This window comes from Notolabrus celidotus, chromosome 1 (genome assembly GCF_009762535.1).
Source record: "Notolabrus celidotus isolate fNotCel1 chromosome 1, fNotCel1.pri, whole genome shotgun sequence".
Taxonomy (NCBI): Eukaryota; Metazoa; Chordata; class Actinopteri; order Labriformes; family Labridae; genus Notolabrus; species Notolabrus celidotus.
In genome coordinates this window covers 41,169,928-41,192,944 of record NC_048272.1, presented here as the reverse complement: position 1 = coordinate 41,192,944, position 23,017 = coordinate 41,169,928, and the positions used below count along the sequence as shown (strand labels likewise).

Genomic DNA, 23,017 nt, shown 5'->3' with positions numbered 1-23,017 from the left:
CCACTCCCCTTTTAAATTCTCAATACATTTACATTTTCTTTTGACTGTTTTTGTCTCACTTCAGTTATTGAACCTGTGTTGCCTTTTATTTTTATTTTTTAAAGTGTTTGTTTATTTCCTGGGGTGAAATTCCCCAGGTGGCGTTGACGGATCAGTTACATTTTTCTTTCTTTCTTTTATGTCAAACTCTTAGTGCCCCCCCCCCTCCACCTTGCCACACCATTATTTAAGAATTTACAGTGGAATGCAACGCAGATTTAACTTTTACGTCAGTATTACCATTTTGAAATACTTCCAGTATTTTCCGGAGATGAATGGCAGGCAGTATGTCGACAATATCTTCCTTTGTAACATATTTCAGGTCTTCTATGGATTCCAATCCACAGCTTTTTATCTTGCATATTAATTCCTGTTGGATGTCTTTAGAAATGGTTGGCAAAGCTCTGAGGATGATAATCCTCAGCTCTTCATCCACTGCACTGATTGCACTACAATGAGGGGGAAGAATGGTGAAGAACTATTAGTGCCATGTCACAAATAATCTAGTAGGTCCCCCTGATTACCACAGTAGTAACAGCTCCTGATTGGTGTGAGGGAATCAACACCTACATCATGCAGACACAAAGCCATATGCTTTTCTGTGATGAAATATACTGCTGAATTATTGTGGCTCAGTATTGTGATAATCTTGCCAACCTCAAGTCCATCCTCACCCTTGCCAATAACAACATACATGTTTTTTTTTTGTATTTTGTTCCTTTTACAGCTGCTTCATGAGCAATCAGAATATTTGTGGATTGAAAATAATAACTTCTGACCGAATCCTTGATGCCATCATTGCAGTCCTCTTTAAAAAACTCAGTTGTTTTTTCTACAACGATTGTAGGTGGGAAAAGATTGCCAGTACCAAGATATGTTTGCAGAAGCTCATACTTGAGTACACATTTCTGAAGTTATGCAGTTTTATTGCACATTGTTTGAAGCATGTGTGCTTACTTTCAAACCTCAAAGTCCACAAACCAACAAGTGGCCCAAACTGAATGATGTGCTCAGGATAATGGCTCAAATGATGGATAATGGATAAAATGATGCTTTGGTTTTAGTTGATCATGGCGAAAGGCTTGTTTGTGAGAATGCAAATGTTCATCGATAAGGACTCTTAGATACCCTATCTGGCCAGTGGAAATGGCAGGTTCGCAAATAAACGCCACAATATGTCTTAGCTGTAAAACTAGTTGCCATATCTCATTTTCAGAGAGAGGTAACCTTCTCTCCAATCAATACAGGCAATAGTCTCAGGAACCACCAGTTCTGTACAGCATGGCCACTCAGTCTATCTCTTCCTGGGGTTACCTCACAGGGTTTGTGTTTTGTATTGTTACCTAGATATTTGAACTGATTGATTCTGTGATTCAGTTCAAGGTAAGTAAACTGTTTGTCAACAGTGAAAGACGGTGGACATACATAGCAAGATCCAAGGCAACAACACCTTCAAACAAATCCTGCCCAAGACAAGGAGGAAGCCCAGGCTGGCATACATGAAAGCAAGACAGGTTGTTGAACAATGAGTCCAATTTGATACCTCCACTATGAACTGTATCTTCACCAAGGTTCTGAACATGCTCTTTGTATGACTCTGGTGTGCGAGTGTTGCCTCTGGAGAGAGGATCTGCCTGAAAAGCATCTCTTTCAATTTCACAGTAGCGACAGAAGTACTTGCCACTGAAATTTTCCAGAAAGCCTCCAATGTTGTGCGAGCCCAGGTTGTCTCCAGCAATGCCTTGCAAAATCCCTTTGCATTTCTGTCCATTAGGTAAGACAACCCCATTGGTATCAAGGTCTTTTTAGTCAGAAAGATGTTTTAAATCTTTGAAACCCGTCCTCCACCCGTACAGCACAGCCTCCTTGTTCATGCTAACTGTTAGACAACTTTCTTTGTAAAGCGCTCCGCATTAATCCGCGGCTGGTTTCACAGTTTGAGTGATAAAATACTCACTGGGCACTAAAGCGCTTTAATTCCAGCGTCTCTTGGAAACGCAGAAATTCAAACTTTTGCTCCAGTCATAAGTAACTTCATTTTCAAAAGTTATCTTGCGTTACAAAGGCGCCCTGCTTCTTGCTGACCATTTCATTGACCATTACAGACAGACAGCCAATCGGCGCCATTTTTTTTCAGGATTGGGGTAATGGCAGCGGTTTTGAAGGATGTAGGGACAGTTCCAGTGGTGAGAGAGGAGTGGATGATGGCAGAGATGAGGGGGACCAGGGAGGGGAGGGAGCTTTAACAAGTTGTGTGGGGAGGGGGTCCAGTTGACAGGTGGATGGCTTGGATTTCTGGACGAGTTCTGTGATTTCAGAGAGAGTGGGGAGCTGGAAGGAGGAGAATAGTGTGTGGATGCGTGAAAGTCGGCTGAGATGCTGAGGTGGGGGTGAAAGCCAAGGTGCTGGTGGAGATTCTTGATTTTTGAGTTGAAGAAGGACATAATGGAGTTGCAGAAGGAGGTTGTGTACAAGTGAGCGGGGAGAGAGTCCTTGGGTTGGGTGATATTGTTAAGCAGAGAGAATAGTGACTTGGAGTTTCCATTATTTGCAGTGATTAAACTGGAGTAGTGGTGGGTTTTGGTGCTGGCGATGGAGTCCTTGTAACATTATATGTGGTTATTGTACAACCGAATCCAGGTCCTGTTTTGAATATTATTGATACACCCAATGATTTTAGGGGTAGATCTGGTCTTGGTATCATTCATTTAAATGTTCGAAGCCTGCTCCCAAAATTAGATTTAGTTAAAATCTGGATTCAGGCAACTGACACTGATATTCTGGTTCTGTCTGAAACATGGCTTAAGAAGGCTGTTTCAGATAGAGATATCTCCATTAAAGGATACAACGTCTTTCGTTGTGATCGTCCTAGGAAAGGTGGAGGCATCGCTATCTATATTAAAAACAAGTATCACGCCTCCATGTTATCCTCTGTGTCTCTCAGCAGGCAGTTCGAACTTCTTGCCCTGAAGCTTGAATTCTGTCAGGGCCAGTCTCTTACAGTCGTAGGATGCTACAGACCACCCTCAGCCTGCAATGAGGCATTTGCCTCCCTCTCCAAGTGTATCGATGGGTTAAATTCAAGTGAGCTACTCCTGGTTGGAGACCTGAATTGTGACTGGTTGACCCCATCATCAGACCTCGCTAAACCTAACACAATTAATTAATAGTCCGACTTGGCCAAACACTAAACAACCCACAAGATCCTCCCTTCTTGACCTAATATTAACAAATGCCCCCCATAAGTACACTGATATTGGCGTTTTTGCAAATGACTTGAGCGATCATTGTGCTATTGCAGCTATTAGAAGCACCAAACTCCCAAAGAGTAAGCCTCGACTGCTGGTCAAACGAGATTTGAAACATTTCCATGAGCAGGCTTTCCTGCACGATGTAGCTCGTTTTGATTGGACCAGAGTTTCTCTCTTTCATGATGTAGAGATGGCCTGGAACTACTTTTATGATGGATTGTTGGGCTTAATTGACAAACATGCTCCTTTTCGTAGATTCAGGGTGAAAGGAAGAAACAATCCTTGGTTTACCCCTGTGATCGGCAATCTTCTTAAAGAAAGGGATGACGCTTGGTCCAGGGCAAGAAAGTCTAAAACAGAGGGAGACAATCTCTCCTTTCGACAGCTGCGAAACAAGTGTACTTCCCTAATTAAGAGAGCCAAATCAGGTTATTATCTTTCTGAAACTACTAAAAATCGAAACGACCCAAAGAAGTTCTGGAAAGTTGTAAAGTCCTCTTCGGGTCATGTGTCCACCAGTGATCTTCCAGACTCCTTAGTTAAAGACTCTTGTACCCTGACTGATAAAACAGCCATGCTAAATTATTTCAATGAACACTTTACTACAGCAGGCTTCCTGTTTGATTCTTTGCACCCTGATATGACTAACAGTCAAACAGTCATTCAGGCATCTCCGGATATCAGTAGACCCAGTCATAGTCTTTTTCATTTTATGCCGGTGTCTTCCATCGAGGTCCAAAGAGCATTAAAGAAGTTGGACTCTAAGAAAGCAGCTGGTCCTGATAAACTCTGTCCGTTCTTTATCAAACTAGCTGCTGATTTTATTGCTGAGCCACTGTCGCAAATTTTCAATTTGAGTCTGGTTAGTACCGAGATCCCTAAAGTCTGGAAAGCTGCGTTTGTCGTTCCTGTTAAAGGGAGAAGACCCCTCAGATGTAAATAATTACAGGCCGATCTCAAAACTGTGTCCTGGCAAAGGTGTTTGAAAGGATAATCAGCGACCAGTTAAAGGACTTTCTAGACCTAAATAATATTTTATCCAAATATCAATCTGGTTTTAGAAAACAACACAGCACTATTACAGCAGCACTTAAGGTTTTAAACGATGTAACTGAGGCTCTTGACAGTAAAAAACACTGTATAGCTCTGTTTATTGATTTGTCAAAGGCATTTGACACAGTGAACCATGGGTTACTGATTAATGCCCTCCAATGCATTGGCATATCAAATGGTGCAGCATCCTGGTTTGCCAATTACCTGTCAAACAGAACACAGTGTGTACAGGTGGCTGGAGCCAGCTCTTCTTCCTCCTTAGAGCTCCTAAAGGGCGTGCCCCAAGGTTCCGTTTTAGGACCTATTTTATTCTCAATTTATGTAAATGACCTGTGTGATAACTTGTCAAATGCTTGGTATCACTTGTATGCTGATGATACCATTATTTACTGTTGTTCGTCATTAATTACTCAAGCTTTTGAGTTTTTACAGTCTGCCTTTGATGTTATTCAGTCTCGTCTGCTGAAACTAAAACTAGTCCTGAATGCAGACAAAACCAAACTGATGCTTTTTTCTACTTCAAATGAGTCCAAAGGAAACGTCCCCTCAATCGTAACCTCACAAGGGAAACCCATGGAACTTGTCGCTAATTACAAATACTTGGGTTTTATTTTCGATAGGGAGCTTTCATTTAAAAATCATATATCCAACCTGGTCTCCAAACTTAGGGTGAAACTAGGTTTCCTTTACAGGAATAAATCCTGTTTCTCCCTCAGAGAGAGGAAACTTTTAGTGTCTGCAACATTCTTGCCTCTTATTGATTATGGTGATGTCTTGTACTTGGGAGCCTCGGCTAAATGTTTGTTGTCTTTAAATAGTGTATATCACTGCGCGCTGAGGTTTGTCACGGGTTGCAAACGCCTCACTCACCACTGTGAGCTTTATGTCAGAGTCGACTGGCCATCCCTGAGTGTGCGCAGGCAAACACATTGGCTTCATCTAATTTACAAATGTCTACTTGGCTTGGTCCCAATGTATTTATGTGTTTATCTTCAGAGATCAGGAAGTCACTATGCCTTGCGCTCCTGCGACACTTTGCGGATGTGTGTTCCCCGTGTTCGGACAGAGTTTGGTAAGGGAGCGTTCAGTTTTGCTGCTCCTACTGCTTGGAATAAACTCCAGAAGGACTTGAATCTGTCGGATCTCATCTCTCTGGACACCTTTAAGTCTATCTTAAATGAAAGACAGACCCCAGAACAGTGCCTGTGTTTTTAAATGCTGTTTTGTAATCATAAACTGCACTTTACTTGAAAATAAGTTGCACTTTTAAATTATTATTGTTTGCTTCTACATACTGTCTGCATATATGTTCCATGTTGTTGAGTTGTGCCATTTATTCTGACGTGTGCTGCTGACCTCTTGGCCAGGTCGCCCTTGAAAATGAGGTCTTGATCTCAATGGGACTTATCTGGTTAAATAAAGGTTAAAAAAAAAAAAAAAAAATAGTAACAACAGCTCAACTCGTGTGTGTGTATTTGCATGTGGGTGGCTTCATATATTACAAGTTGTGAAAAATATCTATTTTTGGTCACAGTACCCCAAATATATCATAAAACTGTACAAGAAAGTGTTCCTACTTTGTATTAAGTCACTGCAACAAAAGCATTGATTAACAGGGCAAATATATTTATCTTTATAAAGTATGTATTAAAACCCTTACATAGTTTTATTAGTGTTAATATATTAACAGGTATTAAAAGGGCACTATGGAATTATTGGCATTGCTGTTCAAACAGAACATTTCTCAATCATCTAACATTAATTTATTTGGTTAAAACCCCCAGTGCACCAAAACACTACCATCTCACAATGCATGTTCTTGGGCTCCTGACTACTGCCACCTCCTTGGAGGTACTTGATGGATTGGTAGAAAGTACAGCAGTCATGTTTTCTAGTCCATCAAGTGGGGAAAATGTTGAAAAACATTTTCAAAACCTTCAGTTGTGGCTGCAGAGAGCTACCTTACCAGTGGAGGAGTCTGACAAGTCAGAAAAAAGCACTGAAGACTTAAAGGTAAATGCTTTTTGAGGTAGTGATAGTACAGTTATATTTGTATTTCTAATTATGCATAATAAAAATGAATGCAGCTATGATTTAGTGCATTGTATTTTAGAATAACTGCTCAGTGCATTAGTAAAGATAAAACACTTAATTTATTTGATATTACACCTTATTTATTTTGTTAATTACACTCACTGAAAATACTGACATGATCAGTGTCTAACGTGTTAAGTTTAAATCTGTTTGTCATTTTGGTTTGTTTTTTACATTCATAATATGATGTCAGAATTTGCAATATTATTGTTATTATCCATCATAGAGAACAAACTGATACCACATTGTCTATTGTTTTCTGTGTATTAGCTCTCTGAGACTTAACAATTCCAAACAAACCACTAATGAAACTTCATTCTTGAATTTAGGAAACAATCAAGGGATCAAACAACTTTGCAACAACATTACTGCAAAGTTGTAACAACAGCCCCGCTGGACGTCACTGGTGAGCCTCATGTCTTTTATTGTGAAGGACTTGTGGCTCACATGACAACCTACCTTCTACCCTACACAGCCCTGTGGAGCGGGATAATGCTTGGTAAGTAGTATTTAAAAAAGCAGAACATCTCTTTTCAGCATTACCAAAATGACATGCGTGTCTCATGAAAAATTAATAAGAGATCAATAATCATTCCAATACTTAGGGAGCCTTGGACGACATGGAAAAGGAAAGGCGTACAAAGAGAACACACGCAAACATGAAGCCCTGAGAAAGCTCACAAGACAAGTAATTGGAATGTTTGATTCCTAAGTGTACTTTTATATTATTCTTATAGTGCTTTACTGTTTCTTAAGATTCCAAATCACTCTGAAAGTGTAATTATCTTCCCAGAACATTACACAGGACAACAACACTCAGGGAATAATGGAGAAGAGCCAGTGAGACCTGAAACAGATACGTTTCAGTCAGTTCCCGCCAAGCGTGCCGGATACGGCCCTGGTGGTGAGGCTTTTAGCAGTGTGACTGCCCCCTGGTATCTGGCTGCAGTATAGGTCAAAAAATCCGTCAGCAGTCAAACTTAAAAAAATAAATACACGTCGTACGAATGTTTCTCACATCCATATGCTGTGTTGATATGTAGTTAGTATTTGACTGTTTTGTGTTCAAGGCCTCTTTTTTCTGAAAAGTTTATTTTTCGTTAGTTATTAGTGTTTAAAAAACAGGGTTTTACTTCCGGGTTTCCTTTGATTCACAGCCGCCGTAGAACGAAACTTCAAAGGACACACAGCGTCTTGTGACGTTACGCTGTAGGGCGGAGCTTATTACAGTGGCTTCACAGGCTCTGGCTGCACAATGGCTGCGCCCAGGAGAGGGATTTTTTGGCTTCAGAACTGTACAACGGGAAGAGGCGGAGCAACGCTGTCCATTTTTATTTACAGTCTATGGTTCCCGCAGGCTCACAAGACTGGACCATTTTGTGGTCCAGTACCAGAAGTCCCACAACGCCCTCCTATTGGAGTTTGAGGACTCCAAAAGAGTGCAAAAACAGAAGGTTTGAACATTTAATTGTTAATATTATAAAAGATGTAATGACTATTTTTGAGATTTTTGTAGAATTTTGTAAAAATTCCTTAACATCAATCCTCTGGAGTCTCATCATTACATATAAAATAAACTTGACACCGTGTTTATTTTTTAAGTGTAAGGCTATAATATTCATGTATTATTCTAATTGAACAAAAAAGGTGAGTTTTTGTCAGAATGTTAAATCAAACATATAGCTGAAAATGTTTAAAGATGTTCAGATGTTGAGAAAAGGACTACGTACTTTCAGCAAATTGTCTTTGTATCACACCCTCACATCTGTGCATCAGTGCTCTACAAATATTTGCCACCTTCCATATTAACACCCTGGCCAAATTTGAAATGACCAGGGTGAAAAGTGAAATGTAGGATATGAAGTCAGGAAATGCAAAAAACAATTCACAATCAGAATCTAGCCAATGACTAATCAAGAAAGTAATGTTTGACCTATGCAGCGTTTTAGTTTGAGTTTTTTGATACAATGGAACATGGTAAAAAAAAAGGTTACAAAAAATGTCAATGACGCTTTATTTTCTTCTATCCCACTCCTTTTTTTGGTCCATGTGTGCTCCAATACTCACACTAAATGAATAAATCTATTAATAAATGTTGTTTCTTCATGTAGAAATACAAAGTTGGAGTTGAGAAATGGAAGGAACACCAGTAGAGGAAACAGGGACGATATGTTACAGCTATAAGAAACTACAACAGTCACACTTGATCTTGAAGTTTTGCCAGTTGATAAAACACATCCAAGTCTGTCTTCGCTCTCCAGTCCTTTGCCTTGTTCCTCTTCATCTTCACTGTCGAGCTCTTCACGAGCATCATCACTTTGTTCTTCGAGCAGGATAAGACAATCAGCCAGTACATGGCAAGACAAATGAAATCCTGTGGGATAAAATGCCAGATGCAATGCAGTCAGCCATTGCCAACAGCAAGAGACCTGCTCCTGACAAGCGACGCCAGATGATTAGAATCCTTGTGGATGAAATAAGAAAGCATGAGGCTAACCCCACACGCAATGAATGTCTCATCATCTGCCGAAACATCGTTAAACAGTACCCCAATAGTTTTGCCGATATGACACCAGGAGGTGTCATCATTAGCGGTGGTTTTACTTCACTTCTTTCTCAAGTCCAAACAAGAATTGAGAACTTGAACCGTGCAGGCACATTCAAACGACACAGATCATACAGACCGTCTGGACAACTGCTGGAGCCAAGTGATTCTTACGGATGCAAACAATTTCAGCCGGAACTGCCACTAGAAGAAACCAGTGATACAGTGGATCAGAAGCATCAACAATTGGTGAACATCTACAGGCAGGAAGGTATTCAGGGTGGTGAGAGGGCAGAAGTGATAGACCTCATGAAAAAAACATTCTGTCTTCAGTGTAACCAAATCAATCAGTCTCCAGCACCTACCATTGAAGATTTTAGAATCCAGTGGCCTTACCTTTTCACCCAAAGGGGTATCTACTGTCACTTTGAGAAACTTACCGACAGTAGCGTATTGCGGGCCTTGGAGTTATCCATATCAGAATGTGGACAAAGAATAGAGAAGTATTTCAGGACAAAGTCAAAGAAAAAAGAGGAACAGTCTGTCGTATCCGAGGGGGAGGATGTGGAGATCACCCTCCGTGTCATCAAGCTGCTGATGTCCTACTTTGATGAGGACACAGAGGGACTGATACTCCTTGCTGATGGAAGTATAGTGTAGCATTATTTTGTCTACTATGACTGTACACATGCACAATCTCATTCTTAATTTGTATACCATATTCCATGTTCTGCAGATGTCTGCCAGTGCAGCCGACGTTGAGCGCACCCTGACCCTCCCAGCCAGTCCACGGCTAATACTGCTGGGTAAGATAATACTGTCACATAAACAAGGCATGGAACAGAAGTCATTCTGTATGTCTGACTGTCTAATCTCTCTCTTTCTGTGTCTGTCTCATAAACGTGTGTTTTCTTTTGCTTTCCGATGGATGTAGTTCTCTCATCTATGTGGTTTTTGGTATCCCAAGTCATGGAAAGTAATGATTTACAGCAGTATAAATGATGATATTTAATGTACATAAAGTAAAAAAGGGAAATTATATTGTTCCAAATTTCATCGGGTGTGTCATAGCCAATACCTTAAAAATGTCACAACAACCTGTTACCCTTATATCATACATCACATATTTGATACTTTTTCAGGACATTAACTGTACTGTCTGCATCAGTTGCTGGTGACGGAGTCACAATTGGACGTTGGATGATCAGCATTGAAAGCCATGTCATCTGTGAAGGCATTCAACCAAGCTTCATCACAGGGCTGGCTGCCGTTTTCTCCACCTACTATGTGTTCAACTTGCAATACCAAGACGAAGCTGCAAGGACACTGGAGTTTGTTCAAAGGTAAATCCTCTACTCCTCTCAAACATTGTTTGGATATTTTGCCTCTTCCCAGAGTACATTGTTCCTTTGATAGCAAGTTGAAGTTAAAGCTGGCATGTGCATTGAGGTGTAATGCTGGGTTCAAACCGAATGTATCACCACACTGCCTCTTTTAATAGAGAGAGAGAAAGTCATTCTCCCTCTTTACCTCCCAACCCACCTCACACGGAAGCACTAGCAAAACACAGCCTGCCTCCTTTCGGCCACTTGGTTCACAGATGGGACTGTTTAGACTGACCATGTCACTGCATGGAGCAGTGAACATTAGAAAGTACAGTCTGCATGGTTACATTATTGGCTGAAAGTAGTATTTGGGCAGAATGAACCTTTAAAACTACAAGTCCTGAGATAGAAAGTAGTATTTAGGCAGAATGAACCTTTAAAACTACAAGTCCTGAGTTAGAAAGTAGTATTTGGGCAGAATGAACCTTTAAAACTACAAGTCCTGAGATAGAAAGTAGTATTTGGTCAGAGTAAACCTTTAAAACTACAAGTCCTGAGATAGAAAGTAGTATTTGAGCAGAATGAACCTTTAAAACTACAAGTCAGAGGGAATTTGTGGTTATTTTTAAAATATTGATACATTTATAACAGATGAAAAATAATCAGTGTGTGGGAGTGAATTTCAGCCTGTCTCCTGATTTTTCACACATTAATAATTAATTATAGACAGACAGGGAGGGAGGGAGGGAGGGAGACAGACAGGAAGGGGGAGAGTGACAGACAACTAAACTCTAAATCTTTGTTTTGCCTTGTGTTTGAACACATTCCCATATCTACACCAGTAGTTGGTATTCTTTAGTAATTCATATGGTATCAATATTAGGTGTCATCAGATTCATTGAAGTGATATTTATTGTGTGCTTGCTGCAGCATGGGTCACAGCATGCAATCCTTTTTTTATTCTACTTATTCTGTTTACTTTAATAAAAATATTGTGCACATCAATCGCCAGAGGCAGCTGTTGCAGTATTCACATGCATTTTCATCAGGAAATGCAAAATGCTCTAGTTTTAAATTCAAAATACTGTTCTGAAATAATTTCAGCATTCAGAATTTGTGTTTGGTGAATGCGATTGGGTTCTATATTAGGTGCAAATAATCTTTACTTACCACACCTAATATCTTATATGCTTTCTCTGTTACTACATTTTAGGCGCCTCATCGGTATCAACCCCGAGCGAGGAACAAAGGCCAACCAGGGGAAGACGGTTTCCAAGAAGAGTGGGAAGTTGGTGCAGAAGAAGGCAGCAACGGTAAATCCTCATGTGGCCACCCTGATAAAAAACCTGATGGACTTTGAGTGGGGCTTTATCTAGCCCACAACACATCTTCACAAGGCAACCAGAGGTTGACATTATCATGAGGCCTGTGTTCTGTTCAGTATACTGTAGGTCAGTCCAGTTGCATCAAGTGTGCAGTTTGAGGTTTGATCTTTCACTTGCTGTCTATTACACATGATAATATCTCATAAAAGATGGAACATTGGCAATTGGAGTCGATTGATGGTTGTTGGGTGTTTTTTTGTGTGATTTTTGAAGAGATTTTTGTCATTTTATTTTGCCCACCTCCTCCCCGGCATCCACCTGCGGGCTCCGAGGGGGGTTAGTCCTATCCCATGACTCCTAAATGTCTGCATTTAAATAATCTACGAGGAGTAATGAGGTTCGGAGCCCATACACCAAACACAATACTGTATGCTGCAATAAACTTTATCTTAAGTAAACATGAGTTGTCTTACTGAAATTATTTGGCCGCAAGTGACAAGTAACAGGTATCATCACCCTGCTGCCGAAGAAGGGGGACCTGCAGGAGATGAAAAACTGGAGGCCGGTCTTGCTGCTCTGCACGGATTACAAGATCCAAAGCTCTGGCCCTGAGGGAGGTGATGGCGTCCGTCGTCCACCCTGACCAGACCTTCTGTGTGCCCGGCAGGTTCATCAGTGACAACGTCACTTTGATTCGAGACGTTTTGGAGCTCTCCGGTTCATTGGCTGTAGAGACTGGTCTGATTTCAATAGACCAGGAAAAGGCTTTTGACTGGGTTGAACACCAGTACCTGTGGCAGACTCTGGCTGCTTTTGGGTTCAGCCCTGGTTTCATAGCCATGATCCGGGCTCCCTATAGTGACATCGTGAGTGTTCTGAAAATTAATGGCGGGCTCAGTGCTCCATTTGGGATCCAGAGAGGGGTGAGGCAGGGCTGCTCTCTCTCTGGGATGTTGTATTCGCTGGCCCTGGAGCCTCTGCTCCACAGACTGAGAGCTAGACTCAGTGGTGTGGTTTTCCCCCGGTGTCTGGTGTCTTTTAAGGTTTCTGTGTATGCTGATGATTTGATTGTTTTAATGAACACACAAAAGGATATTGATGTTTTAACTGGGACTGTGACTGACTTTGGTTTTATCTCCTCTTCAAAGGTCAACTGGGGGAACAGTGAGGCTCTGATGGTGGGGGAGGGCTGGGGGACCGGCTCGGGCTGCCTGGTGGCCTACTCTTGAAGAGGGGGGGCTCTGGTATCTCGGGGGTCTTCCTGGGGGATGAGACCTATATGCAAAAAAACTGGGACAACGTGCTCGAAAAGGTTAAGGGTCAGCTGGAGAAGTGGAAGTGGCTACTCCCCAAAATGTCCTTCAGAGGCCGGACCCTGATAGCGAACAACCTGGTCTCATCCCCCCTGTGGCATCGGCTGGCCTGTTTAGATCCTCCGGCTCCTCTCCTGTCTCAGATCCAGAGGATTTTAGTTTATTTTATTTGGGACAAGCTGCACTGGGTCCCACAGAGTGTCCTGTTCCTTCCTAAGGAGGAGGGGGGGCAGGGCCTGGTCCACCTGGCCAGTAGGGGCGCTGCCTTCTGCCTCCAGTTTGTCCAGAGACTGTTAACTGGACAACGGGACGCTCTGTGGAGACCCCTGTCCAGCTTTATTCTGCAGCGTTTTAACAGCCTGGATCAAGATTTTAATCTGTTTTTAATGCACATTGAAACCATGAGCACATGTTCACTGCCTGCTTTTTATCAAAGTGTTTTTAGTGTTTGGAACCTGCTGAGGAAGGAGAGGGGGCAAGCGCACTCGCTGTACTGGCTCCTATGGGAGCCGGTCCTGATGGGGACCCGCTTCGACCTTCCCGGCTGGGCAGGATGGAGTCTGTCTACACGACTACAGGCTGCAGGGGTCACCACCCTGGGGTTATCCTGGGGTTTAAATACACGCGTCTACACAAACACAGTGCCAGCTTTTAAACTTTGTATTAGGGCAGACCAAGATGGCGGTGTATTTTAGCCGGAGGAGGAAGGTGGAGGATGGTTTTATTGTTGAACCCATCACAGTAGCTGTGTCTCAATTCAGGGGCTGCATCCTCCTGAGGCTGCATTTTGAAGGCCGATTGCGTAACAACGCTGCGCGAAGGCTGTCCCATTTCGAAGGCTCCTTCAAAAACACCCGGATGCAGCCCACAAATGCGGCCTTCTTTTCCCTGTTCTTGAAGGACACATCGCTACTATCCTTCACGGCCCCATATATCCCAAGATCCTTTGCGCCGCTGTTCATTCATGAAAATTAGACATGGCGACACCGGAAAGTAGCGGAGAGAGCATGAAATTCACATTCAAATGTAAGTATTCGTGACGTTAGTAATATAAATGTAGCAATATGACCATAATTAAGTGAGGCAGTGACACCAGCGATATTTCCAGACTGTACAACTGTAAAGTGTAGTTAAACGTTTGCATTGAATACAGAGCTAACTGGAGGATTATTATAAATTGTATTATAATTGTCATTACGCCATATAAGAACCATTGTGCCTATAGACATGACAAAACGTGCTTCACATTTATTTTGTTAGGGAGCAAGGAGCAGACAAAAACATTCATAAAGCTTCGCAAGAAGCACGACGTTTTGTTCACTGGGGCCAAGAACTCAGCCGCTGTTGGATGGAGGTAAATCAATAACTTGTAATATGTATACATTTTGTGCGTCAATTTCAAAGAAATGAATCCAAAGCCTAATAAAGCTCAAAATAAAATGATAATCTATAGAACAAAGGTCAATATGTAAATGTTACTGGGTTGTGTTTGTAGAATTCGTGCCTTTCCTTAAGTCCACTTTCATAAATTTGTATCCTGTTAATGTGATCTTGTGTTTAACTTTTCCCTTGCTTCTGTCTGTTTAGAACAATCTTGGAAGAGATGGGCCTGCATCAGCAGGTCACTCCCATGCAGGCAAAAAAAAAATGGGACAACCTCAAAAAGAAATACAAAGTATGTGCAGAGATGGATGATGATATTGAAACTAGATGATATTGTTTTATATTAATATATTTCAGTGTTTCCCTCAGTGTATTGCGAGCCCGGGGGCAGACTGGACCTAAGTTGACCCCCCACCATGCCTAAGTATCAGGGAAATGTTGTTTAAGTTGTTTTGTTTTGCAGAGCTGGCAAAGAGCAAATCAACAGAACACTTCTGAAAAGGTGTATGACAACATTCACATCACATAGTCATATTTGTAAATCTCCTGTCAGCTTTTAGCATTCAGTGTAGCATCTCCACACAAATTACAGTTGGCTGCCACCCCCCATTGAAATCTTACCCATAAAGTTGTGCAATTTGTGTTCCCTGACCAGCTTGCCACCGGACCAAAAACTTGTCTACAGGAAACCCTGATATTTGTTTTACTGTATTTGTTGTCACTCATGCAATTTAATAAACATTGCCGAAAATGACTGCTGTTGATCAGATGATTGATTACCTCTGACCTAGGACTGCAAAGATCCCGGGACAGGAGAGGGGGTCGAAGGAAAAGCCACCGCTGGCACGTGGCCCTGGTTTGTCCTCATGGACGAGTTTTTGGGACAGAGGCCGTCAATTAACCCCCCTGTCCTAATTGCCTCCATTCCTGAGGATAAACCAGGGCCAAGTGCTGCGGGCGCGCAGCAGGTGGAGGAGGAGGAGGAGGAGGAGGAGGAGGAGGAGGAAGGCCGGCCAAGCAGAAAGAGGAAGAGGAGAGGAGAGGATGACCTCCTCACCTTAATTAAGGAGGATATGCGGCTGCAGAGAGAGGCAGAGGAGAGGAGAGCGGAGGAGAGCCGCACCAATATGAACCGCCTATTTTCCCCGTTAGAGCGGATGATTGAGAGGCCCTAATTTATTTTGAATATGTTTTCATTATATTGTTATTGCAGTTTATGATTTATATTCGTAAATTTCGTACCTAATTTATTTTTGAGCATTATTTGTACAGACTTTTTCTATGTTTATAAAGTAAATTATTTTCATATTCAAGAGACAAGGGACTGGATATTCTCTTTTATTGAAGGTGCAGTGAGAACGATGATCAATATTTACATGTGGGCAGTCTATACATTTACATATATGTACATTTGTACGGCAGAAATGACCATGTTATTACACAACTAACACAAATGATTAGATGAAATTAAGTACAATTTATAAATGACAACAAATTGAAATATGTACAGTTATTAGCTGAGCAGGAGTCCCTGGCAGTGCTGCCGGGCTGGATAGGATGCCACAATAAAGACCCTGGTGTCTTCTGCCTCAGTGGGACATCGTTTGGAGGTGCATGCCTCCACTGTCCACCACATCGTCCATCAACTGGGTTTGCAGGGCTGACTTGATCGACGGCTGCCATGTCACTAAGAATATGTTTAAAAAAGTGTCAAGAATGAAACAGTGCAAACAAAACTACTTCACAACCCCTTATTAAGATAGAAGAATCCCCCCCCCCAAACATTTCAACAAACAACACTGTTTACAGAACACTTTAAATAGGAATAACAGTTTAAAAGTTATTTTACTTGCCCACTAAAGATAGTCGTGGTCAGGGTTGACCTCCTCCAGGGCAGACACCTCTGCAGACAGCAGGTCCCGCCATGGAGCACCACTGACGGCCTCCAACTCATTCTCCCCCTCATCCTCCGGCATGTCGTCCTGCAGCTCATCCTCTGGGGCCATGATGTCACCTGCCCCCAGGCAGATGTTGTGCAGGACTGTACATGCTGTTATGACCTGAAATGAAAAGAAATAATTCATTAATGTTGATTTACTCTTCTTCAGCATTAGAAATAAATCATGCTGAGTGATGACGTACCTGAGGCACAAAGGTGTGGTGCACCTCCAGCGCTTGCAGGAAGATGGAGCGAAACCTGGTCTTCATCATTCCAAAGGCACGCTCAATGATAGAGCGTGCCCTGGAATGATGGCTGTTAAAGCGCTGGGCTCCCACACCTTGCACCGGCCGCTTGTAGGGAGTGATGAGGGGGAGTGGTCGTTGGAGGCAGGGGTACCCACCATCTGCGAGGATGAAGTGCCCTGGAGGAGGGTAGATCGCCCGCCTGTACAGTGGGCTGTGCCGGAGTACCCTGGAGTCGTGCACCGACCCCGGCCAGCCCACGTACGTGTCAATAAAGCGGCCCTGATGGTCACAAACTGCCTGAAGTATTATTGAGTAAAACAGTTTTCTGTTCTTGTAACAGTGACCATCAGGGCCACTTGGTGGCTTGATCCTGACATGGCAGCCGTCGATTGCTCCTGCAGCTTTCCCGAAGGCTGCGTGTCTTGCCAGCCCTGCAAACCCATGAGTTACTGCCGCAAGATCTTCTGTGGTCTTTGGGAGGCAGATAACCTTGTGGCGAACGGCCACCACCTCCGCAGTAACTCGATGGACGATGCGGTGGACAGTGGAGCGAGGCATCCCGAACACCCTCAAGACCACCCTGTACGATGCCCCACTTGCCAGCCAGAAGAGGAACACCAAGGTCTCGATTGTGGCACCCCATCCATGTCTCCGCTCCTGTTGGAGGAGGTCCAGCAGCACTGAGACTCTCTGCTCAGCCTGAAGTCAGGTCTTGTATCCCCCTGACCGAAAAACCTCTGGAGCACAGGAACCGCCAGGTTTATCCTGCAGTACAGGTGTCTGGTCTGGATTAGGAAAGGAGGGGATAACATGAGAAGGGAAATTGTTAAACAATAGCTGCATACTTATAATATTACTGTGGGTTTAAATAACATACTTACCCCTCTGCGGTCCTCTCTCAGCCGGAGATACACCAGCCGCCGGCCATGACGGCGGCGCTTCTCCTCTTCCTCCAGCATGAAATAAATAAATATAAATAAAAGTAATATTGCTGGCTCCATAACTTCCCTTCTCTGGTCTTCTCTTGTCTTCTCTTCACTTCTCTGGTCTTCTCTGGTCTTCTCTGGTCTTCTCTTCACTTCTCACTTCCTTTGTCTGTCTGTACTTTCGCGGGCCTGGACGGTAGAAATCTTGACGTAAAGGTGAGGGCGTGAACATTTGGTGACCCAACCCGGAAATCCTCCGAAGGCCAGACCGTCTCATTTCACAACGGTTAATGCGGCCCTAGAACGTGCCTCCGAAGGACTCACCTCCACAGACCGCGTAGGCTGCGTCCTCCGAAGGATGCAGCCCCTGAATTGAGACACAGCTAGTGTGTGTGAACATGATGAAGTCCAGACTCCTGATTGACTTTAAGTATTACAGGGCGACAGGAGATCTGGACTCCTTCCAGCAGGCTTGGGGTTTTAAACAGATTCTCTGCTCTGTGGCAGGGGACACGCTGCAGTTTGGAGGTGTGCTCATGTGAATCATGTATCTATTGTATGTATGTATGTATTAATCTGACGTCAGTGTATGTAAGATTAATAATGTAGTTTTGATTTGGATTTTGTTAGAGCAGCAAATCTCTCTCTCTCCCTCTCTCCATGATTTTATCATTCTGAAGGTAAGATAAAAACTTCCCTTTTGAGACTTTGATAAAAATATTGAAATCCCCAGAGTTCTACGATGTATAATGACAAAGTTATGAAACATGTTTTAATTGGGTTTTCTTCCATGTGGTCAACAGCGCCATCTAGAGGAGAAGATGTTAGATGTTGTATTGTGTAAACCCTGTGTTAGAAGTTCTGTTAATTATGTTTAACTGAAGTTTAACTTAAGTAACTTAACTTATGAAATCTGCATCCTAAGATAACGCTAATCATTAATGAGAACTCATCTTTGACGTTTAAGGTACGATGTATTTTCCCTGTGTCATAGATTACTCTGAATTGTTTGATTATGAAGAATTGTGCTTACTTTCACTTATCTTTTAAATCCATGACTAGCTTTAATTGAAGAATATGCATCGGTGTTAGGCGTAGTGATATGTTTATATTAACGCGATATTTTGAGAGAAGTTTGCACGATAATTATAATACAAATCCTTTATTCAGAGGCTGTGTTAAAGGTGAAATCTAATGGTGCGTTCACACCATACGCCAATAGAATCATTCGCACGAATGAAGTACATGTGAAGTCAATGCAGAGACGCGAGTACTGGTCTGGCGGCGCGAATGGCGCGCATCATTCGCACGTATGAAGCAAATTCATTTGCGCGAACGATTTGCAAGAGTTGAAATATCTGAACTCAAGCGAATGAATCGTGGCGCGATAGCCAATCGGCGTGCAGATCCCCCGGTGACGTGTGTTGTGTGACGTATGGACCAGCTGAGATTCCCTTATCTGGAATATATGGGACACTTTGATTCTATCACCGTGCAGCTTCCCCAAACTCTGTGACTCTACCTGTTCTTATGGGATGAGGAATAAACAGGAGCTCACTGTGAGGACAGAGAGGGAGCAGGATTATGTGGTGAGTTGTGAAAAACTTTGTCTGTCAGCTATCAGCTGTTGTAGCAGGAAGTTATCTCTGCCTACTTTAGTATAACCTGCTTCCCCATTCAATGTCCGCGAGCTCAACCTTGTTACTGCGGTCAAGCCAGCCTCCACTTCAGAAACGAAAGTCAAGCCAGCCTCCACTGTCTTCTGTTTGATGACAACAGACAGCTGTGGCGTGGGAGCCCCCCTCCCTCTTGCGTATATTCGCGTCTTGGCACTCGTTTAAACACGCGATTTTGACGCACGAATAGAGCGAGTCTTTCGCACGAGTAAACACAAAACATTCTTGCGATCGTTCGCGTTTGGTGTAAACGCACCATAAAAAGGAGGTAACGCCCTGTGAAGGCCTATAAAAGTCTTCTGCTTCTCTTCCTGCTTCTCTTCCTGATTCTCTCTCGTGACTCTTCTCGGACACTCCTGCGTCTCTCCTTCTGGGAGCGCCTCTGCCAAGGCCCCCCTCCCTTCATTTTAGGCCTCTCCTAATACTTTTGGCCTCTCTTTAATTTCTTTGTCCCTTGTGGCAATTCTAATTTTCTAGGAACCTTTTCCCGCTGTGAAACCAAACTCAGCGTTGATAATTTTACTGCAACCAAAGTAACTTCTTTAAGTTTCTTTTGACTAAAGTCTATTTTTCATTTTAAGAACATTTTTCCTGTTTTCAATCTTTTACACTAAAGTCACACACATCAAAGCTTGTCTTTTTGATAAAGACATTATTCTTGGTCTTTTTTTAATATATTTTTGACCACGAGTCATCACTCCCACATCTCTGGAGCAGCAGTCTGTGGACCAGACCACATGACCACGCAACAGAACCAAGCCGTCTACCCCCGGGCCAGCCGATTCAAACCTCCTCTTCACAGCACCATCTCTTGGTTCTTAGGACGGAAATCCGACGGACACGAGACAACACGCAGAGAAACTGGAGCAAACTCCTCTGGACCCATCGGAGACTGGCTGATGGTTCTGGATGACAGTAAGACTGTTCCTGAATTTCTGTGGTCGAAGTTGATTTAGGCTTCATTCTGAAAGTCCCATAGTTTTACTATATTTCCAAATCAGAGATTTAAATTAGTGTCTAAAACTCTGTTTTAAACAACTAAACTAAATCGCTGGTTATCCATTTGTCTGTTATTCATCTATGTTCATTATCTGCTATAATCAGAATCTATTCATCATTCTATTTACATTAAACTTCATATATTATAAAGGATTTTTTTTTTATCAAAATTAATTTTTGAAATATAATTTCATTTTAATATCTGAATTACCCATACACACAGCTACAAGTATGTGCTGCTGTTACATCAGAAAGACTATGAAATTCAATCCCAAATAGGCTACACGCGCCCTTTTCATTCTTTGCTTGTTGACTTATATTTTGAATTGAATTTTAATTTTAGATCAAGTTGTAGCTGAATGTCCGAATGAAGTATCAGTCTAAAAAGGTGAATTTCAAACTCTATTTGAACATGTTTAAAGGCCAATCTAAATGTGTTCAATCCTAAGTTTTGCTAATATTCCTGCATCTATTGTATCATGAGACCTATGTCGTGACGGATGATCTGGATTGTGATTGTGATTCTTATTCTATCTGTTGTGTTTGATCCTAGGTACAACTTTGTTCTCTTTGGAGGGATAGACGGCTATTCAAGGAAGGCAAGACTTTGAATTGTCGGGGGGAAAACTTCAGCATGTTTTTAAGCAACCTTTCAAGCAGGGAGTATACTTTCCTCCTTATAGGTTTCACTTGAATTTCTACACAATGGTGGTGGTCCTCAGGTAAATAATATACATTTGAATTAGTGACATTTTACCTCTATTGCTTCTCTCAACCTTTATTGACAGTATGGCAGTAGTGCCTTTCCCATCTGTTACGTGTCTGCAAGTCGCATGACATGAAAGTCAGAGGTCATGGACAGGGACACTAACAAAAAGAAACTTCAAACCCTCAAATACAAACAGATGTAAGGCCTTTGGGGTCTAAAAGGTGGGAGTGGAGGTGTAAAGCTCCACAGCCACCCACTAATACTACAAAGAGTAGACAAACTAAGGAACAGGCCTAAACCAACTGTAATCTGAAAAAAACTCTCCTGAGAGATCAATCCTCTTTTTAATGATCCTTTAGTCACCCTCCTTCCCTCCACAATACACCCACAAACATACACACACTCTCTCACAACACACTCTTCAAAACAAACCCAGAGAAAACAACTGAAGGTGTTGTCTTCTCTGTTGCACACACCTAACTGAGGGAAAGGAGCTCCTTTTATTGAGCAGCCAGGCTGATGAGCTCAAGCTGGGTACAATGAGGGCAGGTGCTCTCAATGATGGGCTCGTTAGGAGCCCTGGAGGTCACAGACTACCTCCATCTGTAACACATCCTATATGTACATTAATGCTGTGCTTGTGACCTTCAACAACTCCCTCAATAACTTCCAGTGAAAGCTATCCTTTTCAGTGAGATTTGACCTGCAACTATTCTTCACTGGTTTTCAGTTTATCAGTGCTGAACTGCTGCTTTCAGGATTTCTCATGCCATGAGACTTGTCTGAGTTTTCATGAGCTTCCTGTTATGCATTGAAAGATTCAGAATGTATTTATTGTCATTTACATTTACACATACAAGGAATTTGACTTGGTGTTCTTCTGTGCTAAACAATCAACATACAAATAAATAATTTTAGAAAATAGATAAAATAATATTATAAATTAAACACAAAATGTGCAATGAAAGAACTGTGCAGGTATGTTTAACATTACATGCAGCGTAAACAGAAAATGTAAAGTCCAGTGTGCTTTAATGTTACACATAGATTCAGCCTTCATGTTACTGTAATGTTCTCTGACTGAATGAAGCTGTGAACAAGCATGGGTTTCCTCTGAGGTATTAATGTTATTTCAAATGTAATTATTAGGTTTTTTTTATGATTTTCAATTGTATTTCTGGTGGAATAGACCACTGAGCTCTGTGTCGGAGGCTAAATGCATAGTGATAGAATAATAATTTAGGAAGTCCCGGACCACATCTGTCTACTGGGAGTTGAAATTTTTCTAACTCCTTGGTTGTTTCCCATTCCAAAGAAATTTGTTACATAATCAATCAAACTGTTTAAAATACTTTATAGGAATATTTATCGGGAGAGGTTGGAGAGGGTAGTTAATTTTGGGAATACAGTTAATTTTCAGAGTGTTAAAGGTGACATATTACGCTCTTTTTCATTAAAATATATTGGTCTAAGAGGTCCCCAAAACATGTCTTTAAAGTTTATTGCTCAAAAAAACACTTTGAAATCAGATTTTTGGTCTGACTGTAAACCCCTCTTTTTCAGCCCTGCTCAGAACAGGCTGTTTTCTGTGTCTGCGCCTTTAAAGGAGAATGAGCTCTCTGACCACGCCCCCTCAGGAAGTGGATGTGCCCTCGGCTCTCCAGCAGGTTGATCTAATGTTTACATGTTGGCTGAATATACACGGCTGCTCACAGACCCACGTTACTTCAACCCTCTGAATCTGATCCAGAATCTGATCCTGACGGAGAGGCGCCTGCAGCAGGACCTTTCTGAACCATTGGTCACAGATTTAGTGTTTCTTATTGTTTTATTTGTCAGTATGTAGACGTGTGTCTTGGTACACAGCTACAAACATGTAGCTATGTGGCTATGCTAACTAGCGCTAGCACTTATCCATGATATATAAAAATCATCCACTAGATCTTCAAATCTGCAGACGTGGGGAGTAAAACCAACCTTTGTGTTTATTAAGACAGCCTACAACTAGCATGCCTCCCTCCTAAGCTCCTTGTTAGCACACATGTGTGCAGGGAATGAAAAACAGAGGAGGGGTTGAGTTGTATTTTATACAGTCTATGGGCTGAACAAGCTCCGAGCTCTGACTTCCTGTTACAGACCGGATGTCGTTGTGACGTAATAAAAACACTGAAAACTGAAACGGCTGGTTTCAG

General features: G+C 42.2%; 2 protein-coding genes across 2 annotated transcripts; one reads left to right on the top strand and one right to left on the bottom strand.

Moving 5' to 3' along the window:
• Positions 1-6,175: 6,175 nt before the first annotated feature.
• Positions 6,176-11,974, top strand: LOC117822073. The gene is made up of 4 exons (XM_034696702.1): positions 6,176-6,356; positions 9,719-9,788; positions 10,151-10,325; positions 11,521-11,974. The coding sequence occupies exons 1-4, from the start codon at positions 6,228-6,230 to the stop codon at positions 11,681-11,683; spliced, it is 537 nt and encodes a 178-aa protein (XP_034552593.1). The 5' UTR covers positions 6,176-6,227; the 3' UTR covers positions 11,684-11,974.
• Positions 11,975-15,650: 3,676 nt separating this feature from the next.
• Positions 15,651-17,185, bottom strand: LOC117821926 (putative nuclease HARBI1). The gene is made up of 3 exons (XM_034696488.1): positions 16,471-17,185; positions 16,182-16,388; positions 15,651-16,015 (listed from the first exon to the last, which is right to left on the bottom strand). Exons 1-2 carry the CDS (start codon positions 17,071-17,073, stop codon positions 16,185-16,187), a joined length of 807 nt encoding a protein of 268 aa, XP_034552379.1. The 5' UTR covers positions 17,074-17,185; the 3' UTR covers positions 15,651-16,015; positions 16,182-16,184.
• Positions 17,186-23,017: the final 5,832 nt, after the last annotated feature.

Bases quoted from the DNA above. Each gene is read 5' to 3' on its own strand.
- LOC117821926 (XM_034696488.1), bottom strand. From the start codon at position 17,073: ATGCCTCGCTCCACTGTCCACCGCATCGTCCATCGAGTTACTGCGGAG. The intron at 16,389-16,470 runs GTACGTCATCAC...TTTTCATTTCAG, and splicing joins ACCACACCTTTGTGCCTCAG to GTCATAACAGCATGTACAGT.
- LOC117822073 (XM_034696702.1), top strand. From the start codon at position 6,228: ATGTTTTCTAGTCCATCAAGTGGGGAAAATGTTGAAAAACATTTTCAA. The intron at 6,357-9,718 runs GTAAATGCTTTT...CATGTTCTGCAG, and splicing joins AAAGCACTGAAGACTTAAAG to ATGTCTGCCAGTGCAGCCGA. The intron at 9,789-10,150 runs GTAAGATAATAC...TGTCTGCATCAG, and splicing joins TCCACGGCTAATACTGCTGG to TTGCTGGTGACGGAGTCACA.